General features: G+C 35.3%; 2 protein-coding genes across 2 annotated transcripts; both read left to right on the top strand.

Moving 5' to 3' along the window:
- Nucleotides 1–11,693: 11,693 nt before the first annotated feature.
- On the top strand, nt 11,694–13,248 carry LOC145098032 (uncharacterized). Its single transcript, XM_079035716.1, has 4 exons — nt 11,694–11,745; nt 11,867–12,573; nt 12,616–12,822; nt 13,075–13,248. The coding sequence occupies exons 1-4, from the start codon at nt 11,694–11,696 to the stop codon at nt 13,246–13,248; spliced, it is 1,140 nt and encodes a 379-aa protein (XP_078891842.1).
- Nucleotides 13,249–13,731: 483 nt separating this feature from the next.
- LOC145098033 (uncharacterized) lies at nt 13,732–14,973 on the top strand. Its single transcript, XM_079035717.1, has 2 exons — nt 13,732–14,157; nt 14,794–14,973. Exons 1-2 carry the CDS (start codon nt 13,732–13,734, stop codon nt 14,971–14,973), a joined length of 606 nt encoding a protein of 201 aa, XP_078891843.1.
- Nucleotides 14,974–21,510: the final 6,537 nt, after the last annotated feature.

Raw genomic sequence — 21,510 nt, forward strand, 5'->3', positions numbered from 1 at the left:
GTCTTTCGAAGGGGGCCTAAGCAGCAGGCAGCGTTCGAGATTCTGAGGCAGAGATTGTGCGAGGCGCCGATCTTAGCCCTGCCCGAGGGCGTAGAGGATTTTGTGGTATACTATGATGCGTCGATCTCAGGCTTAGGCGCCGTATTGATGCAGAGGGGGCATGTCATTGCTTATGCCTCGAGGCAGCTGAAGCCTCATGAGGCGAACTACCTGACGCATGATTTAGAGGTTGGGGCGGTGGTTTTCACCCTCAAGATTTGGCGACATTACCTCTACGTGGTTTGATGTACCATTTACACGGACCAAAAGAGTTTGAGGTACCTCATGGATCAGCCGAATCTGAAAATGAGGCAGCGTTGGTGGTTGGACGTGGTGAAGGATTATGATTGCGAGATCTTTTATCACCTGGGGAAGGCCAATGTAGTGGCCGATGCGCTTAGCCACAAGGCGGAACCGATCAGGGATATGTGTATGAGGATGACGGTGGTGACTCCACTGTTAGAGCGGATTCGGGAAGCTCAGCAGGAGGCTATGAAGGAGGAACATCAGAAGAGTGAGCGAATAGTGGGTCAAGTCACCTCCTTCGATTATGATAGCCGAGGGTTATTAACACTACACCGTAGGGTGTGGGTGCCGTATCACGGGGGCGTGCGCCAGATCTTGATGGAGGAGGCGCATAAATCCTGATTCTCTATTCATCCAGGGGCAACGAAAATGTATAGGGATCTTCTTCTAGACTATTGGTGGCCCTGCATGAAGCGGGATGTAGCGTGGTACGTCGAGCGGTGTTTGACCTGCAGAAAGGTCAAGGCCGAGCATCAGAGACCGCACGGCAAGATGCAGTCGTTGGATATCCCGTTGTGGAAATGGGAGGATATTACGATGGATTTTATCACAAAGCTTCCCCAGACGGCGCGAGGAGTATATTCGATTTGGGTCATCGTGGATCGATTGAACAAGAGCGCCCATTTTATTCCAATTCAGGAAAGTATCTCGGCCGAAAAGTTGGCCGATATCTACATCAGGGAGATAGTGGCACGGCACGGGGTGCCAGTGTCAGTGATATCAGATCGAGATGTGCGGTTCACTTCCAGGTTTTGGAAGAAGTTTCATGATGAGTTGGGCACTCGTCTACAATTTAGCACCGCCTTTCATCCGCAAACGGATGGTCAGAGTGAGCGGACTATCCACACTTTGGAGGATATGTTGCGGGCATGCGTGCTAGACTTCAGTGGTAGCTGGGATACCTATCTTCCCTTGGCTGAGTTCTTGTACAACAACAGCTACCACGCGAGTATTGACCATCCTCCCTTCAAGATGTTGTACGGTCGGAGGTGCAGGACCCCGATATGTTGGGGTGAAGTTGGCCAGAGGGTCATGGGGAGCACCGAGGTGGTGCTCAAGACGACCGAGAGAATCCAGCAGGTTCGAAGCAGGCTTCAGACTGCGTAGAGTCAGCAGAAAAGTTATGCCGACAAGCGTCGATCAGACCTGGAGTTCCAGGTCGGGGATATGGTTCTCCTGAAAGTGTCGCCTTGGAAAGGCGTCATTCGATTCAGGAAGCGGGGCAAGTTGGGCCCGAGATACATTGGTCCGTTCAGGGTTGTAGCCCGGGTGGGCAAGGTGGCATATAGGCTGGATCTGCCAGCCGAGCTCAGACAGATCCACAGCACCTTCCATGACTCCCAGCTGCGGAAGTGCCTAGTGGATGATTCAGGGTGGTGCCGCTAGAGGATATACAAGTTGATGACAACCTGAATTACATTGAGTGCCCAGTCACAATCCTCGACCGGAAGTCGAAGGATCTTAGGAACAAGAGGGTAGAACTCGTAAAGGTGCAATGGCAGCATCGGAAGGGATCAAAGTGGACTTGGGAACCGGTGGAAGAAATGATGGAGCACTACCCCGAGCTATTTCAGGATCGAGCAGTAGACTTCGAGGACGAAGTCTAAAATAAGTGGGGAAGATTTGTAGCACCTGGTTCCCGGTACGTACTTCTTGTAATTTTAAATTCTTAATTCTTGCATTTTTCCTTGGACTCGGAGAGTTGAAGGACCAACTCGCCGAGTATGAGCGAGATGGGACACGGGGTCCGAGCCGTGGACTCGGCGAGTAGGCCCTGTTTGGGCAAAAACCCTAACCCGAGCATCGTCACCCTATTTAAGCACATTAACTCGGCCCCTTGTCCTTAACACTTCCAGAGAGTTGTAGTGAGAGTCCCTAGTCCCCCATTTTATGCTTGTGAGTGAGTCCTTGCTTGGTGAAGGGAATTGGAGCTTAGAAGAAGAAGAAAAGAGTTTGAGGAGTGCAAGAGAGGGAGTAGATCCGAACTCTACTTTGGGAGAAGCTTTCATTCAGGTAGTAAACTCTCTACCTTGATCTATAGTTCTTTAGATCCCATTTTGTCCCAATTTGGTGGTTTGTAAGCCCTAAAACACCAAACTCCATGTGTTTGTGCTTAATAATCCGAAAGGACTTCAGATCTAGACTTTATGGACGTGTTAGAAGCATAAAGTTGTTGTGGTTGAAGTGATGAAGGACCCCATTGAGTGCATGACCTCTTCAAGAGATTATAATTCCATTTTTGAGCTTATAGGGCCATGCATGCACGTAAAGTTTGCAACTTTACGTGTTAAGCATGCCCTAGGATCATAGATCTGTGGTTTTGAAGAGTTGCATGTATCAGATTTGGCTCATATGGGAAATGGGTCAAGGGACTCGGGGAGTCTCAAGGTGGAACTCGGCGAGTTCTATGAATACGGCCTTAGACTCGGCGAGTTGGATGAACAACTCGGCGAGTCCTATGAAGATTGCCTGGTACTCGACGAGTTGTTCTTCAAACTCGGCGAGTTTCATGAACTGTTATTGTGTACGAAGGGTTTAAGTGCCAGAAGTCCAACCCTTCGTGTTTTCACGAAGGATTAGCAATCTAATGTGTTTCGTTAGTCCCAGAAACCCCAGATTCTCATAATGATGTTCGGATAAGGATCTGGAAGCGAGTGGGGAGTCTACTCGCATGGACTCGGCGAGTTGTTCATGGACTCGATGAGTCGGGTCAACTGGAAGTTAACTTTGACTTTGACTCTTGGTTTGGATAAGGAGTAAATGGTCGTTTTACCCTAAGGTCGATTATCAATATTTGACTAACTGTTTTGTGGGAATTATAGCCGGAGGATTTCCGGAGCAGCAGCAGCAGAAGACAGTCAGTTCACACACCGATTAGCAGCTACTTTGAGGTGAGTTACCTTCCACTAGCGGTGGGTCTACGGCCACAATGTCGGCCCACCAGTAGGAGTTGTATGATAGATGATTGTCTCCGTGATATTCATCTAAGGTTGCTACTACCTGTGATATGTTTATGTGCTAGTATGATATGCTGCTATGTGCTAGTGAAAGTAGGGGGAGATAGTCCCCAGATTACCGGTCGATAGGGCCGAAGGGGCGGTCGTGCCCAGCCATGCTAGATAGATTATGCGATATGTGTTATGTGGTAGTAGTAGGGGGTGAAATAGTCCCCAGATTCTGGTCGAGAGGACCGAAGGGGAGACCAGCACCCAGATATGCTAGTCAGTATCCGGTCGAGAGGACCGAAAGGGAGGCAAGCTCCCAGATATACTGGTCAGTATTCGGTCGAAAGGACCGAAGGGGAGGACAGCTCCCAGATGTAATAGACAGTATCCGGTCGAGAGGACCGAAGGGGTAGGTCGGGCACCCATATATGCCTGACAATATATGTACGATATGTGATTGTATGGTATGTGGTATGTTGGGGGAACTCACTGAGCTTCGTGCTTACAGTTTTCAGTTTTGGTTTCAGGTACCTCTTCTTCGAAGGGGAAGGAGCTGGCGCGGTAGCGGTACATCACACACATGCTTGTATTCCGCATCATGAGATCTTCCTGGGGATTTGTACTCTGACACTTTTATGTTTTATAAAAATTTTTTCCAGACATGCTCTGTCTTTTGTGAAATGAAATGATTGTTGAACGTTTTATTCCTAATGTTTTGCTAAGTACATGTTTTAAAAATGAAATTTTTGGCTCGTATTTTTGGGACGTTACAATATGGGCATGTAATTTATAATAAGTATAACATAGTTTAAGTAAAAGTATTTGATAAGTAAAAGAGTTTGTAAAACAGTTTCAAGTAAAACAGTTTGATAAACAGTTTGAACAGTAATAAAATCATTGGTTTTGGTAATTAATCACATGTGATTGATGTAATAACTATAAGTATTCAACTTGTATCCCCCCCACCCATAAAAGCATTTAAAACATTTAAAAGTATTTCAAAGGTTAGTTAAAGGGGTATGAACTCACTTGTAGTGAGTGGATTGGATTGAAGTGTCGGGTACGGTGCTAGGTGACAAATGGAGACTTGTACACACGCACGAGCCTAGTTATCATATAATGAACATATATATAACTAATTAGCCAATTTATAACTAATAAATTAAGTTGGGACACTCTAGAACATGAAAACACTTTGTTTCAAGTGTTAAAGATCACAAGGATTGCATCCAAGTGTTTGTAGGGCAAAGCTAGAGTGTTTGGAGTTCAAGGGTAAACTCCTTTGGAGTTTACGGTTTTAATGGTCATTACCCAAGGAGTTTACGGTCGTAAACTCTACTCCTTAAGACCATATGTTGTTCTGAGGTTTGACAAGTCTTTTGAAGCATTTCTACTTTGTGGTTTGGCTTTTGGAAGGGACTAGGGCAACAAAAACACCCCTTTGAGGAGTTTACGGCCTCATGGTCATTTCCCTTTGGGTTTACTACCGTAAACCCATATGGGAAATGGTATTTCTATGTTTTCAAGTCCTTAACTCATCTAGGTAATTGTATAGATTAGTTTTTAGGCCTAAGGAAGGAATATGGCCCATTTAAACACACTTTAGGGTGTTTACGGTTTTGGGAGCTCCCAAAACCGTAAACACTTAAAAATTTTGGACTTTGGTGTTTTTCAAGGCTTAAACACATCAAGGGAAAGTTTAAACATATCAAGGAAGGCTCAAACATCAAACTAGGGCTTAGATAAGGACTTAGGCACACTTTGGTGCCTTTCTTGGTGTTTACGTCCCAAGAACATTCTTGGACCGTGAACACCTTAAACCTTGTGTTCTTGACATATTTTCTTGATGCTAACATGTAATACTAGCTTAATAACACTTAAGGATGGAAGTACTTACTATAAGGAAGCTTGGATTGAGCTAAAAGTCCAAGAACACTTAGTGTGTGTTCTTGGTGTTTTTGGAAATCTAATCAAAATACAAAAATGAATGGATGAATAGATGCACAAACACTAGATTAAGTGTTATACCAACTTGAAATGGTTAGAACACTTACAAGTTTGAAGATCTTGAATAAATTTTAGGATGATACTTGAGAGGATATTTTGGAGTTTACTCTTTTGGTAAATGGGGAGTAAACACAAGAATGACTAGTCTTGGGGAGTAAACTCATGCATATGCATGAGTTCACGGTTTTTCGGTGATTTTTCGACCCAAACTTAAAAGTTTGGCCGCGAACTTCTAAGACACGAGGTGTTTGCGGTTTTTAAAATTCAAAACCCGAGACGGCACTTTCTTTCACCTGTTCGTTTAAAAATAATATTAAAAATAATCAAACGAAATTTAAATTTGTTATAAATAAGAAATAATGACATTAACTTATAATAAGAAGTGGTTGACTTTTAGGGTTTGACCGAGTGAAAATTCCGGGTTGTCACACACTTGTTTAGTTGTTGGATACTTGTCATTAGAAAGTTGGAATTGTTCAGGACTTCAGAGCCTATTTTGTTGCTTTTTACAAGATTGAACTTATGAACTGATATGTTGGAATTTTAGGAATCAACTTATTTTAGGAGCCTGTTTTATGAACGGATATGAACTGATATGTCTATAATGAACTGTTTTGTTGCTTTTCCTCTATATTTGGATTTTAGGAATCAACTAATTACAAATTGTTAAATATTCTCTTCTTGGTTCAAGTAATTTGTGATGAATGATGAGCATTGCTTATTTTCTTATGTTAATCTAATATGTGATATAAGTTAAAGGACTAAATAGTTGATTAACTGATTTTGAATGAATTATTTTTTGATTTTGATTTTTACAGATACATTCATGGGAAATATGAAAACCATTCATTCTTTCTTCAAAAGAAAGGTTGATAATGAAGAAATTCAAGATAAAAATCAAGAGATTAAACGTCACAAAGCTTCAACAAGCGAACCACAACCACAAGAACACGAAAATCAACAAGAGAATGAAAGGAATGAAGCTACACGATCAAATCCTAATGAGGTGGTCCAAGTGGATCTTAAGCAACTAGAAAGAGATCCCGCTAAAAGAAAACAAATGTGGGATTATCCGGTTAATTTAAGGGAAGAAGTTAGACGAGCTTATATGAGTTTAGGACCTTTCCAAATACGTCTTAAAGAATATCATGCTAAAGGTTCAAAGAAACATCATCGTAAAGTTTAAATGAATTCAGAAACAAGGGATGGGATTCTTTACTTGCACAAGTAAAGTTTTTTTGTGAAAAACATCAAATAGATATGCCAGATATGAATGCTCCATATACTTCTACTCGATACCGGCCTCGAAAAACAGATAATCATGTTACTTTTGAACATTTTTATCGAGTGGATTTGTTTACAGCCACATTGGACAAACAACTACATAAGTTGAATACTAGATTCAATGATCAGGCGATGGAGCTATTAAGTCTTAGTTCTACTTTTGTTTCAAAAGAACACCCTAAAGCGGTTAAAGTTGATCAAATTTTTCGTCTTGTTGAGAAGTATTATCCCGAAGATTTTACGGAGCAAGAGAGAATTCAATTACGATATCAATTGGAGATTTTTAATATTGATATGGCAAAGAATCCCAAGCTTAGTGGTGTATCAACTATTGTTGACTTATGCAAGGGTCTTGTGTAAACTCAGAAACATGAGACGTATTATTTGCTTGATAGAGTGGTGCGGTTAATCTTGACACTTCCAGTTTCTACCACAACAACAGAGAGGGGGTTTTCAGCAATGAAAATATTCAAGAACTGTCTTCGCAATACGATGTCGGATGAATTTCTCGCAAACAACTTGGTGGTTTACATAGAAAGAGAAATTGTTAAAAATATTGATTCGAAGTCGGTAATTGATGAATTTAAAGACCTTAAAGGTTGTCGGGCTGAGTTGTAATTCTTTTTCTAGTTATTTTTTGTGTTTATTTGCAAAAACAAATTTGGTTTTATTTTTGTATGTACGAACGTTAATTTTAGTTTATAATACTTTCGGCCCCTAAAAAATTGTTCAAGCTCCGCCTCTGAATAATATGATACCCTAAAACCCAAAATGTTAATTCACACTCTTCTAGCCCTAAAGTACATCATACTAAGTAAAGAATTTGTTTGAAAGGGTGTCTATACTTAAATGGTTGAGAGTTCAAAGTCTCTTGGATAAATAAATAGTTAAGAAGGAATGATTGAACTTGATCTTTTTTTATTCTTCTATAGATGCTTTTGACGGTTGAGTATAAACTAGAATGTCAGTTTTTCATAATCAAGTTTTTTGAATATTCGTTCAAAATAAGAAAGCGTAACATTATTTTCCGTGCATACCTACAAATTGTTCAAACGTGGATAATCCCAAAAACAAAGAAATTTCTAGTTTTATCCTTTATGAATACAAATTCTTATATGACATGACCATTTTTAAAACACACACATTTTTATAAGTATTGAATTCTCATCCTTGTTACTTTTTACAAGATTCTTAGAAAAATATATGACAATGTTGCAGTAAAAGTGATTATTATTTTGATACAAATTATTTTGGGAAATTTTCAGAAAAGTCTTAATATTTACGGAAAAGTTACACTTTAGTCTCAAAAAAAAATTGAACAAAAAAGTCCTGAAAACCGGCAAAAATTTGCAGTTTGACCCCTTTTGACCGATTGAAACCGGTACCAAATTAATTTGTGACTATTTCGTAAACTAACCCAAAATATTGAGACTTTTCTGTAAACAAAAAATATTAGGACTTTTCTGTAAACAAAAATATTAGGAGTTTTCTACAAACAAAACCATTATTATTATTATTATTATTATTATTATTATTATTATTATTATTATTATTAAAAATATAAATAAGAATACTATTTTTATTGAACTTGTTATTATTAATATTGTTATTAATACATATAAATGCATTCAAATGAAAAAATAATATTAATGACATTGTTTAAGGGTGGAGGTGGAGGAGATGGTGATTCTTTTAGCATTGAAATCATGAATGTTTGTTTGTATATTTTTACTTTGTATATGGTCATTTCATATTTGTTATTATTGTTTTCACTTCAAAATAATAATACTTAACAATTTAAAAGAAGTTGCATATTTGTAAAATTGTTTATTAATAGTTTAAGGTAGAATGATTTCTCACTTTGTATATAACAATGTTTAAGGTAGAAGGATTACTTTCCAAATCCAACAGATCCACTACAAACATCTATATAGGTAGCTCATATCAAAATTCAAAAGTATTAATTACAATATCTTGTTTAATAAAAAGTAATAGGACATGGTTTTTGGATTAATACTTTTGAATTATTCCTATTACTTTTTACTAAACAGGATATTGTAATTAGTACTTTTGAATTTTGATATGAGTATATATATATATATATATATATATATATATATATATATATATATATATATATATATGTATATATGTTTGTAGTGGATTTGTTGGATTTGGAAAGTAATTCTTCTACCTTAAACTATTTATAAACAATTTTACAAATATGCAACTTCTTTTAAATTGTTATGTATTAATATTCTGAATTGAAAACAATAATAGCAAATGTGAAATGACCATATACAAATTAAAAATATACAAACAGACATTCACTATTTCAATGCTAAAAACATCACCATCTCCTCCACCTCCACCCTTAAACAATGCCATTAATATTATTTTTTTCATTTAAATGCATTTATATGTATTAGTAACAATAGTAATAGTAACAAGTTCAAAAAATAGTATTCTAATTTATAATAATAATAATAATAATAATAATAATAGTAATAAGGGTTTTGTTTGTAGAAAAGTCATAATATTTTTGTTTACAGAAATGTCATAATATTTTTTGTTTATAGAAAAGTCTCAATATTCTGGATTAGTTTACGAAATAGTCCCAAATTAATTTAGTATCGATTTCAACCGGTCAAAAAGGGTCAAACTGCAAATTTTTGCTGGTTTTCATGACTTTTTCGTTCAAAAAAACAATCTTGGGACTAAAGTGTAATTTTTCCGTATATATTGGGACATTTCTGACGATTTCCCAATTATTTTTATTGATAATATGTAGTAATATTTTTTAAGAATGTTAATTCTCAAAAAATCTCTAGTTTTAGAATTAACATTCTCAAACTCTCTTTCTCTCTCTCTCTCTCTCTCTCTCAATATATATATATATATATATATATATATATATATATATATATATATATATATATATATATATATATATATATATGACGAATTCTCGCACGTTGCACGACGCAAGTTAAAAATATATTGTTAGAATATAATTTTCAGACGCCTTTTAGTTAATTCGATTCATCAATTTAGGTTATTTTATTATTATATTTAATATTTTCCTTTTAACTAAGTTAAAAAATATATATTGAATTTTTTAAACATTATTTGATATTTTACTTTAGGTTTTAAATTTTACACTAAATTTTTAAGCTTATTTGATATATTAATATAGGTTATTTATTTAACTATATATTGAAGTTAACAAATTAAATATATCATATTGATAAGTCATAAATTCTTCTATTTATGATAATGTTTACAATTAAAAGCATATTTAAGTTAATAAATTAAGCATAGTGTATAGAAATATGAAAAGTTGCGAGTTTCAAATGAATGTGGTGAAAGAAAAAAATGTTTCATTTATAATATAGTATGATATGATATGATATGATGATTATAGTTTTAATTTTTAAGTTATTGTGATATATACAATTATTTGATACTTTTATAACTCGTTTAAATTATGTAAATTATATATCAAACGTATGATAATCTATATATAACGGGTAACAAAATGTATGAACAAAAATATGAACTGCAACTTTTAATAACATAAAAATACAAAAACATCTATTATAACATTTATATTAAATATATATATATATATATATATATATATATATATATATATATATATATATATACAACGAATAATAAAAAATATGAAAAATAAACACTACAACTTTTAATAACATAAAAACACTAAAACATTTATTATAACATTTATATTAACTTTTCATATTTTAATCACAAATCTCTTCAAACACATTAATGTTTTTAATGAGGAAAACTTTACAACCTTAAAAAAAAGGAAAATAAAAAGTTATTAGTGATTACTAATTAATAATCATAAGTTAAAAACTCTTGAGTTGTAACTAATAAATATACATAAAACAGAAAACTCTTGAGTTGTAGTGTGAGTTTCAAATTAATACGGTACTTGGAAATGTGTATTTATTATTATTATTATTATTATTATTATTATTATTATTATTATTATTATTATTATTATTATCATATTTGTCTAAATAATTGGTTTTGATGCATCATTTTAATCCCTTCAATTATTAAACATAAAGATATTTAATTATAAATTTATAACATACATATGTGCATATATATGTTAAACAAATCACATATAATATATATTTTCGTAAATGTCATATGTAATTCTTATCGAGTATATAAAAGTCAAGTATGTATATAAAAGTCGAGTATGTAAGGAGATTTTGGCCAAATAGGGTTGCGTGGTACACTTAGATGATAACCTTAGTGAAGATGTATATAAAAGTCGAGTATGTATTTTGACTTCTTATCTTGGTATTATTTATGAAGTGGTGAAGGTTAGTGTAGATGGTATCATATTCCCGGTTAGAATTAAAGAAGCATCTGGCTGGACTCCGTCCTTTTATTGTGACTTCATGAAATCCGTTGATGGGGAAGATGAGGGACATGGTCAATTCGGTGAAGAAGGAAGTAATGGTTCTCTAAATGAGAATGATGAAGTATATAAGGACCCGTTTGGAATTTATGACACATTGGAAAAACTTGAGAAAGCAAAAATGAAAAATAAAAAATATAATTTTTTATCCCAAAGGAAATCTGATGATAGAAAGGATGCAAAGAGTGTTAGCGATCAATGCAAGTAGTTTGATGGTCCTATTTCGCCAGCCATGTCAACAGCCCCTACATCGGTTCCAATGCACTAGGCTTTTTCTGACCGATGGGTAGCTGCAACTTCAGAATATGCTCCCGATGCAGATCCGACAGAATGTAGCCCCCTTCTTGATGTTCAGACGAAGACGAACGAACCTGATACTAATCAGGTTAAAAAAAAACTATTGAGGGTCAATTCCGTCCGACTCAAGTTTCCATTCCTTTATCCTGTGACTGGTTCTTTGGGCTTTTCGGGAGGTTTTGGTAGAGTTTCGGGAGTTAACGTTTCTGAGGATGAGCTTACTCATCCCCCGGGTTTTTCTAATAAATGCTACTCGTTTAATGGCAGTAATCAAAGTATTTCTGGAACTTCTTATAATAATAATTCGTTTATTACGGAAGTAAAAAAAAACTATAGAAATGGGATAAGCTATGGGCTATAATTTAGATGAGTGTCTTGATCGTTTGAAAGATATTGTAGCAGGTCACGATGAGAGACATAAGATTTGATGAATTGTCTCTCAGTTAATGTCCAAGGGCGGGTTGAAAGGATAAACGTGCTTGGATTAGAAAACTTTGTCATATTAATAAAGTCAATTTTTTAGCTGTTCAAGAAAAGAAGATGGAAGAAATTGACTTGCTCTCGGTTAGATCTTTTTGGGGAAATACCTCTTTTATGCATCCGTTCTCTCCTTCTCGTGGTGCCTCGGGCGGTATTCTTGTTATTTGGGATCCGAATTGCATTTCTCATAAAAGGACATTTATTTCGAATTGGTTCATTGCTATTGAGGCAATTTGGACTAATTCGGCCCTAGAAGTTTTATTTATTGTAGTTTATGCCCCGCAAGCCGCTGATTGTAAAAGACAACTTTGGAATGATATTACTCAGATTATCTCTTCTTCTCCGGGCGAATGCATTATTATGGGGGATTTCAATGAAGTTCGAGATAAATCTGAAAAATTGGGATCTACCTTTAATCCGGCTAATGTGCATTCCTTCAATGATTTTATTGATCATCTTGACCTCGTCGATGTTCCGTTAGGTGGCCCGCGTTTCACTTGGAGCGATAAATGGGGTTCTAAATTTAGTAAGCTCGATAGATTTCTGGTTACAGAAGGTATTTTTTCATCATTCCCCAATCTTATGGGTCTCGTCTTGGAAAAAAAGATTCCGGATCATCGTCCTATTTTATTATCGGAGCATTGTGTTGATTATGGTCCTACTCCCTTTCGGGTTTTTCATTCTTGGTTTGAGATGGCTGGTTTTGATGATATAGTGAGAGATTCTTGGATGCAGTCGATGAACAGGGTGGTTTTAGATAACAATTGGGTTATTTTTAAGAAGAAATTATAGCTTCTTAAATCTAATTTAAGGAAGTGGAACAAAAATAGTCAAGATCTGGTTGCTACTAAAAAGAAAAACATCCAAGATTCGATTGAGTTGATTGATAGTCGCTTGATGAGTGATGATGGATTTGCTACTTTGAGAGAGCAGAGTGTATCTTTGCTTAAAGAATTGGCGGATCTTGATCATTCTTCTCAGTTAGATATTTTTCAAAAGGCAAAGATTCAGTGGAATATCTAGGGTGATGAGAACTCGGGTTACTTTCATGGTATCATTAATCGTAAGAGGCGTCAAATTGCTATTCGGGGTTTAATGATTGGCGGAGCTTGGATTGATAATCCTATTCGGATCAAGGAGGAATTTCATGCTTATTATCAGGCTCTTTTCTCGAAGAGTAGGGAATGCCGCCCTTTGACAAGGGCCAATCATTTTAGTACTTTAGCTACTGATCAAATTGACTTTTTGCAGTCTCCTTTTACCCGTAAGGAGATTAAAAGGGTTGTTTGGGATTGTGGGTCTTCTAAGGCTCCGGGACCCGTTGGATTTACTTTTGGGTTTTTCAAACATTACTGGGATCTTATAGCGGAGGATGTTGAGGCGTTTATCATGCATTACTTTCATCATTCTTCTATTCTGAAGTGATGCAATGCTTCCTTTTTTACTATTATCCCCAAAGTTTGAGACCCCAAGACTCCGAGAGACTTTAGACCTATTAGTCTAATTGGGTGCCAATATAAAATTAGTGGTAAACTTTTAGCTAATAGATTGGTGGAGGTCATTTCTAGTATCATTAGTTTGGAGCAGTCTGCTTTTGTCAAGGGTAGACAAATTCTTGATGGTCCCTTTCTCCTTAATGAGGTTGTGGCTTGGAGTAAATCTTCTGGAAATTCCCTAATGCTTCTTAAGGTAGATTTTGAGAAGGCATATGGTTCCCTATCATGGGACTACCTTTTATAAATCATGCAAATTATGGAGTTTGGTCTGTTATGGCGTGGTTGGATTATGGAGTTATTGAAATATTCGAGGGCTTCGGTTTTGGTCAATGGTTTGCCTACCGATGAATTTCAGATTCATCGTGATTTGAGATAGGGAGATCCTCTTTCTCCTTTCCTTTTCATATTGGCGATGGAGGGTCTTACGTGGCTTTGGTTAGAGCTCAGATGGCTAACGTGTTTAGGGGAATCTCCTATTTTAGGCATTGAAATTTCTCATCTTTTATATGTTGGTGATGTTATGTTGATTTCTTCTTGGGATCCTGAGAATGCGAAGCGTCTGATTCATATGCTTCGTTGTTTCTTTATGGCTTCAGGTCTTAAAATCAATTTACATAAAAGCAAACTGATTGGTGTGGGGATTCCTTTATCTCAGGTCTCTAGTGTTGCAGACATGATTGGATGTGCAGTTTCTAAGCTTCCTTTTATCCACCTCGATGTTCCTGTTGGTCAGAATATGTCTCGTATCTCTGCTTGGTCTCCTGTGTTTGATCGGTTTCAAAGCAGATTGTCAGGCTGGAAGGCTAAATGCATTTATTTTGGTGTTCGGCTTACTTTGGTTAAGTCGGTTCTAGGTTCCTTAAGTAATTACCTAATTTCGATTTTTCTTGCTCCCGCTTCGGTTCTAAAGTCTTTAGAGTCGATGTGAGCTAGATTCTTTTGGGGAGCAGACTTGGATGAGAGACATATGCACTGGGTCGGATGAGACAGAGTTTTAGCGGAAAAAGTAGAGGGTGGTTTGGGTATTAGGAGTTTATATTCCTTTAATAGCGCCATGATGCTACGGTGGTGGTGGAGACTCTATCATTGTCATGATCTATTATGGGTTAAGATTATCAAATCGTTATATGGCTCAGATGGAGGTTGCAAGTCTATGTCCCCTAGGAGATCCGGCTCGGGACCTTGGTGTGGAGTGATTCGTATGTTTACTCAATTGCGGGAGAAGGGAATCGATATTCAGTCCTTATTTCCTATCAGGGTTGGTGATGGGAACCATACATATTTTTGGCAGGATTTGTGGATTGGAGAGGCCCCTCTTGCCGAAACTTTTCATAGAATTTTTGTTCTAGATACTATTAGACAAGCTACAGTTAGAGATCGTCTAACATTGGGGTGGGATTTTGTTACTTTCAGACGTAGTCCTAGAGGTGGAATTGAGCAGGAGTAGTGGGATGCTTTTATTTCTCTTTTGCAGGATTTCCAATTGCAATCGATTCCTGATAGATTGGGTTGGTCTATTGATGTTTCAGATACTTTTTCTGTCTCCTCTGCTCGTTGGTTCTTAGATGGGAGTATGCTTTATTATGGGGGTGGTGAGACTAGATGGAATAATTGGGTTCCCATCAAGATCAACATTCTTTTATGGAGGATTTAGTTACTTAGTATTCCTACTAGAGAGAGATTATCTCATAGGAGAATCACGGTGGACTCGATGTTATGCCCTATATGTTCTCGTTCGGTGGAATTTGTTCATCACCTTTTTACATAATGTATTGAGTTGATGGAGATTTGACCGCACATTGCTATTTGGTGGGGAATTTAGATTCCGACCCAGTTTAACATTCACGCCCTTATTAAGTGGTCATATTATATTGCTTTGAGAAAGGGTCAACGAAAGGCATTTGATGTTGTGGTTATGACATCTTTCTGGTGCATGTGGAATTTTCGTAATTCGACAGTTTATGGAACGGTTATGCCTAGGAAATCCATGCTTTTTGATGATATTTTTTATAGATCGTTCTTTTGGATTTCTAACAGATGTAGTAAAGCCCAGATTAGTTGGAGCTCTTGGCTTCATAATCCGGCTTCTGCCACTTTGTTATTGTCATGATTTCTTTCTAGCTTCTTGCTAGTTTTTTAATAAAATATTCCGCCGTTCCAAAAAAAAATTCTTACCGTAGTATATGGTTAAATTACTTTCATATGAAGAACATATCATGATAAGTCATCATACTTACATATCAAATGTTAAAAATTATGTTATCTTTTAAATATTGTATTGTAAATATGTTGTGTAGAATAACCCAACAAAAAAATAATAGAAAATAAACATAATCAAAATAGAAAAACTACAATCAAATAAATAAGAACATTGGGTGGTTGAATATATAAATAAAAATGTTACATAAATATACGTTTAAATCAAAAGAAAAAACTAACATTCGTCTACTTTGCTCAAACAAAAAAAATCTATATCCGTTTACTAAATCTTCTTTCTTTATTTAACACCATTCAACTATTGAAACTTGATGAAAATTATTCTCTAACTTGCAATCAAAATGTTTTTCTTGAAAAAGAAGAATGAGAAATATATTCCAAGCAAAACATTGATGTTTGGAGAGTCACATTCAAGATTGAGTAATACATACAAATCACATATAAAGATCAAATGAGAAATTGAATATAAATAAAGAATAGAAAAGCTTCATTTTTTTGGTTGAAAGAAAAAATCATATTACAATTACCATCGATGCGAATAACTCATTTCTTCAAATCATCATATTTGGATCGTGAATGCTTCAACTATATGATCATAATATCTTCAGCCAAATGACAACTTTTTGTAAGAAAAATGTACTAATATAACTACATATATAATAAAGGTGAAAGGGTGTAGGGGTTTCAAATGCATGAGGTGTTGAACTTATAGAGTGTATGATTTTCTTAGAATGAGATTATGTGTGATTAATTACTTTGAAGATGAAAGGGTGTGGGGGTTTCAAATGCATGATGTGTTGGCAAATTTTTATGGGGGTTTCATATACATGAGATTCAAGAAAAAATGCTAGCTTTATAAGTATGTACTAGGCGAATGCCTGCGCATTGCGCAGAAGCATCTTTATAACTGAAATCTTAACATGTTTTTTTAAATATAACAATAATGTTATTGAATGTCTGCGCATTGCACAGAAGCATCTTTATAACTGAAATCTTAACATGTTTTTTTTAAAATATAACAATAATGTTATTGTTAAATTTGATATAATAATTTCTATACTAAGGAGACGTAATATATTGATTATTTTGAAGAGTAAATTACACGAATGGTCCCTAACTTATTTTTTTAACTTGGAAGGTACCTACTATTTGTTTTTGTTACGCGTTTTGACCATATTGTTTGTTTTTGTTACATGTTTGGTCTCAGTCTTACCTAAAAAGACTATTATTTTAATAGGGAAAATTATGGGGTAAGTAAGGTAAGGTGAATGGATGGGGTTGGGGGTGTGCTTATTTAAATAAATTAGAAAATCAAAGGGAAAAATAGTCTTTTTAGGTAAGACAGACACCAAATGTGTAACAAAAACAAATAGTAGGGAACTTTCAAGTTAAAAAAAGTAAGTCAGGGACCAAACACGTAAATTACTCTAAACCATAAGGACCATTCATGTAATTTACTCTATTTTGAATTATATGATAATATATACATCTATTAAAACTGCATAATCTCAATCTTTTGAATTACCTCTACCCACGGGTTACTCATGAATAAAATATAATATAATATGTAGTTTAATGTTATTTATAGTTGTAGTTATTATTAATTGATTTTTTAAAATTTATTTGCTTAATGTTTTAATTTCTATCATTGTAATTATTTAAAACATCAAACAATTTTTTTTTATTTTAAAGGTAACAATATAATCATTTATATAGAGTTATTTTTAACTATTGTTATTGTAAGTTATTTTAAGCTAATTAGTTGAAAACTTTAAACGATCATAAAAATATTTTTAGGAAATATTTTAGTTAAATTGATATTACCATTTAGTTTTTGCATTTAGCACTACAATTTATCATTTTTAACTATTCACAAAATATTATTTGAGTTTTTTAAGTGGAACTGAAATTTATATTGAAGTTGACCATGTAATGTTATATTTAAATTAACAATTTAAGTATTTTGTCCAAACTGTTCAAAAGTTATAGTTTTAAATTGATAATGGTTTACATACAACAACATATTAAATCTAATAAATTAAGTATAATATGTTAAAAGTTAAAGACATAACTTTAAAAGTAGAAGTAAAAATATTATTTGAACATTGAAATTTAGTTTATTTATGATTACACTTTAAGATTGATACTTATTTAACCTTATTAACCAATTTATAATCATTATTTGAAAGACACTACAATGTATCACTTTTAACTATTTACAAAATATTCTTTAGGTTGTTTAAGTTTAACTAAAATTTATGTTTAACTTGATCCTATAAGGTTATATTTAAATTAACATTTAAGTATTTTATACAAAATTTTCAAAAGTTGTAGCAATAAAATGATAATGGTTTACATACAATAACATATTAGATCTAATAAATTAAGTATAATATGTTAAAAGTTAAAAACATAACTTTATAAGTAGAAGAAATTGAAAAGTCATGGGAGTTTCAAATGAATGTGGTGAAAGGAAAAATGCTAGCTTTATAAGTATATAATGAAATGATAATGATAATGATAATGATAATGATATATATATATATATATATATATATATATATATATATATATATATATATATATATATTATGGTTGTATATTAAAATTTTGGACAATTTATTATTTTATTAAGAGTATTATATTAATTTAATTAATCAATCAAGTATTTTCTAACTTAAATCCATATAATTTATTAAACTTAAGACTTATTTTCAATTTGAAATCTACTATTGCATTTTCTTCTCTCACACATGTTGCAAGCAATGCCACCACAACAGTGACAATCACCCACATGTTGTCACCTTGCAACCATATATACTTGGCGTACCTCTCGGCAAAATCACATTGCCGCCACAACAACCTTAACACAATTAACCGATCTTAGTCTTTCATTCCTACTCTTCTTTCGTCTGGTACCAAGATATGAGTTGATTGTTTCATTTCTGAATTTCGCTCATTGGAATCAAAGCATGGAGATTGATTTGCACCTACCAATTGGATGAAACAACTCATAATCGTCACTAAAATATCTAAAGGTGAGATCTCATTTTTTGTTTAATTTCAAGTAAACATCTAGAAAATGAAGATACATTCTCACATTATATCTTTAAACAATCTCAAAACAAAGAATTATAAAAAAGAGTTGAAGTTTATTTGTTGTTAAAATCCATCCCACTTCGGTATCCATATAGTTTCTTATACTTTGTTATCATATATTTACAAATGTATCTTTTCCAAAAACACATTAATTAATCTTTGATTTACCAAAGGTCATTTTCCTAAAACTAAAAATTGAAAAGTCAAGTTTTGTGATAAACAAACATATATGTAAATGAAATTTTGGTTTAGTTTTGAAAAGTTTGAAGTGTTAAGGGATCTCAAACTCTATACACACAAGCACACACATTTTCACATATAATTCATCATCTTCTTTAATTTGATGTTGTATAGGAGGTATCTTAAAATCTTTTTTTAATGTGTTTTTGAAATTGAATAAATGGAATTTGATTTTATGCTTGTACTTTGAATATTAACCTTAAAGTGTTTCTTGGAATGTTTGAATGAAGACATTATTTCTTAAAGTGGTTTGATTTCTAGGTATGTGAATAATCGAATTGTAAAGGATGCCCAATAAGTATTTGACAACATGTCTAAAAGAAAAGTTTCTACATTTATTGGAAGTTTTGGTTAGTTATGTTAATATAATTTTTTTACATGGAGATGAGCTTAGTTTTTTGGTGATGAGATTGATTTGGATCTAAAGCATTCTAAGAAGGGCATAGTTGATATAATTGTAACATCCATAAAATTCATACCAAATTTAAACTTTTTCAATCATAATTAAAAGCCACGTAGCATTGTTTACAAAATGTTTTCAAATCATTTTCCATCAGAGTGTCCCAAAAATATATCATAAGGATGAGGAGCGATACGGTCACGCCTTCGCCTTTCCACGGTCTCCTGAAGTACCTGAAACAATACACTGAAACTGTAAGCCCGAAAGCTTAGTGAGTTACCCCCAAAATACCAACCACAATACCATACACATATCATATCATATCATATCATAACATAAATAGAACAACCATGCATATCAAGTCTACAGTGTGACTGGTCCGCCCACACCGGGCCTTCAGTCTGTCTGGTCCACTAACCGAGCCTCGGCACGTCTGGTCCGCCCTCTTGGGAACTTCAGCCTATCCGGACCGCTCGGCGGGCCTTCGGTCTAACCGGTCCGCCCTGGGTATGTTGGACTACAGCATGAAGCAGGACCCGCCTCAACCCAACCCCAATCCAACAACCATGTGCACATAAACATATAATCATATAGCAATTCACAACTAATCAACCGATCTAGCAGATCACATAACATAGCAACATCCTAACCAGGATACCAACCTAACAGGTCACTAGCATAGCGTCATCCTATATACCAGGATACCGTCATCCTATATACCAGGATACCGACCTTAACCAGGTCTCTAATATATATCATCCTAACTAGCCGGATGCATACATAGCCAAGAAATAACATAACAAACAACTACCCGGATTTCCATCTGATGAAGGGCAGGCCTTGGTACCTTAGACCCTGTCGATATAGTGAGGATAACTCACCTGCAACTGCCGATTTGAAGAAATAAGGCCACGCTGCTCCGACTACCAGCACGAACTCCACCACTGATCATTACCAAATAACCAAAACCAATTAACACCAATAATTACCAAAATACCCTTGGAAGTCAACTGGTCAACCCTTGGTCAAAGTCAAAGTCCTCAGTTAAAGTCAACCTTACTGACTGACTCTACTCCTCGAGTCAACCCGCTGACTCGTCGAGTCCCTATGCTCTGAAAGCTCCCATGACGCGACTCAACTCACCGAGTCATCCCTCGACCCGCCGATTCACCGTTCAACCGGAAAAGGTTAGGACTCCTCGACCAGACTCGTCGAGACCAAGAACAGACTCGCCGAGTCCAAGGCAATATTCAACATACTCGTCGAGTTGTTCTTCTAACTCGTCGAGTTCCTGCCCATCTTCATACAACTCGCCGAGTCCACCCATGTGACTCGCCGAGTTACTATGCGACTCAAGACTGATATCAAACCCGACTCGCTGAGTCATCTCCCAGACTCGCCGAGTCCACACGTGACATCTTCATTCATACGATCACAAGCCATTCCATTGCTTCCAATACATAGATCTGGACTCCTAGGGCCAAATTCACACGTAAATTTTCCAACTTTACGTGCATGCAAGGCTCAACAAGCTCCAACCAAGCTACAAGAAGGTTTTGGGACAAAGGCACTCTCAAACAAGCCCAAGGACTGATGCTTTCTACCCTTATGACTCCAATACAACCTAGATCTGAAGTTGCAACTTCATATCTAACCTCTAAACCCAAAATAAATCCAAACTAAGCTAAAGAATCCCCAAGACAACCACAAACGATGAACCACAAAGGAAAAATCTTAAGGAAAGAGCTCCTTACCTCAGAGATGTTCACAAATCTGATGTAGATCTCAGATCTTTACATGCCTCTTGATGATAGCTCCCAATTCTCAAGCTCCTTTCATAATTTCCTCTTCTAAGCCCTAATCTTTCCAACAATGAAGCCTCACACAAAATCAGGGTTTTCTGGAACTAAAAGGGAAGGTAGAGAGGCTGAGGGTGGCTATAATGTGCTTTATATATGGCACAAACCCTGGATTAGGGTTTTTCTCCCTTCATTACCAACTCGCCTAGTTTAGCTGCTGTAACATCCGGTTTTCCAGGTACATTGATTTATGTCATATTCCTTTCATTATGTGAGATAACTCGACGAGTTGGTGCTTAGACTCGTCGAGTCTGGACGCGGCTGGATAACATGGTTAATGAGGGGACACGACGAATCAGGGGAGCGACTTGCCGAGTCAGAGCTAACGAAAGAAACCCTAATTTCTCGGGTTTGGGACCTATTTAAAGGCCCTTAT

The sequence above is a fragment of the Lactuca serriola genome, chromosome 4 (assembly GCF_051521515.1).
Source record: "Lactuca serriola cultivar US96UC23 chromosome 4, Lser_US96UC23_V15, whole genome shotgun sequence".
Lineage (NCBI taxonomy): Eukaryota > Viridiplantae > Streptophyta > Magnoliopsida > Asterales > Asteraceae > Lactuca > Lactuca serriola.

Coding starts and splice junctions, on each gene's coding strand:
- LOC145098032 (XM_079035716.1), top strand. CDS start 11,694: ATGGGCTATAATTTAGATGAGTGTCTTGATCGTTTGAAAGATATTGTA. Junction 12,574..12,615: donor TGCAGTCGATGAACAGGGTG/GTTTTAGATAAC, acceptor AAGAAATTATAG/CTTCTTAAATCTAATTTAAG. Junction 12,823..13,074: donor AGTTAGATATTTTTCAAAAG/GCAAAGATTCAG, acceptor GACTTTTTGCAG/TCTCCTTTTACCCGTAAGGA.
- LOC145098033 (XM_079035717.1), top strand. CDS start 13,732: ATGGAGGGTCTTACGTGGCTTTGGTTAGAGCTCAGATGGCTAACGTGT. Junction 14,158..14,793: donor TTGGTGTTCGGCTTACTTTG/GTTAAGTCGGTT, acceptor TCTCTTTTGCAG/GATTTCCAATTGCAATCGAT.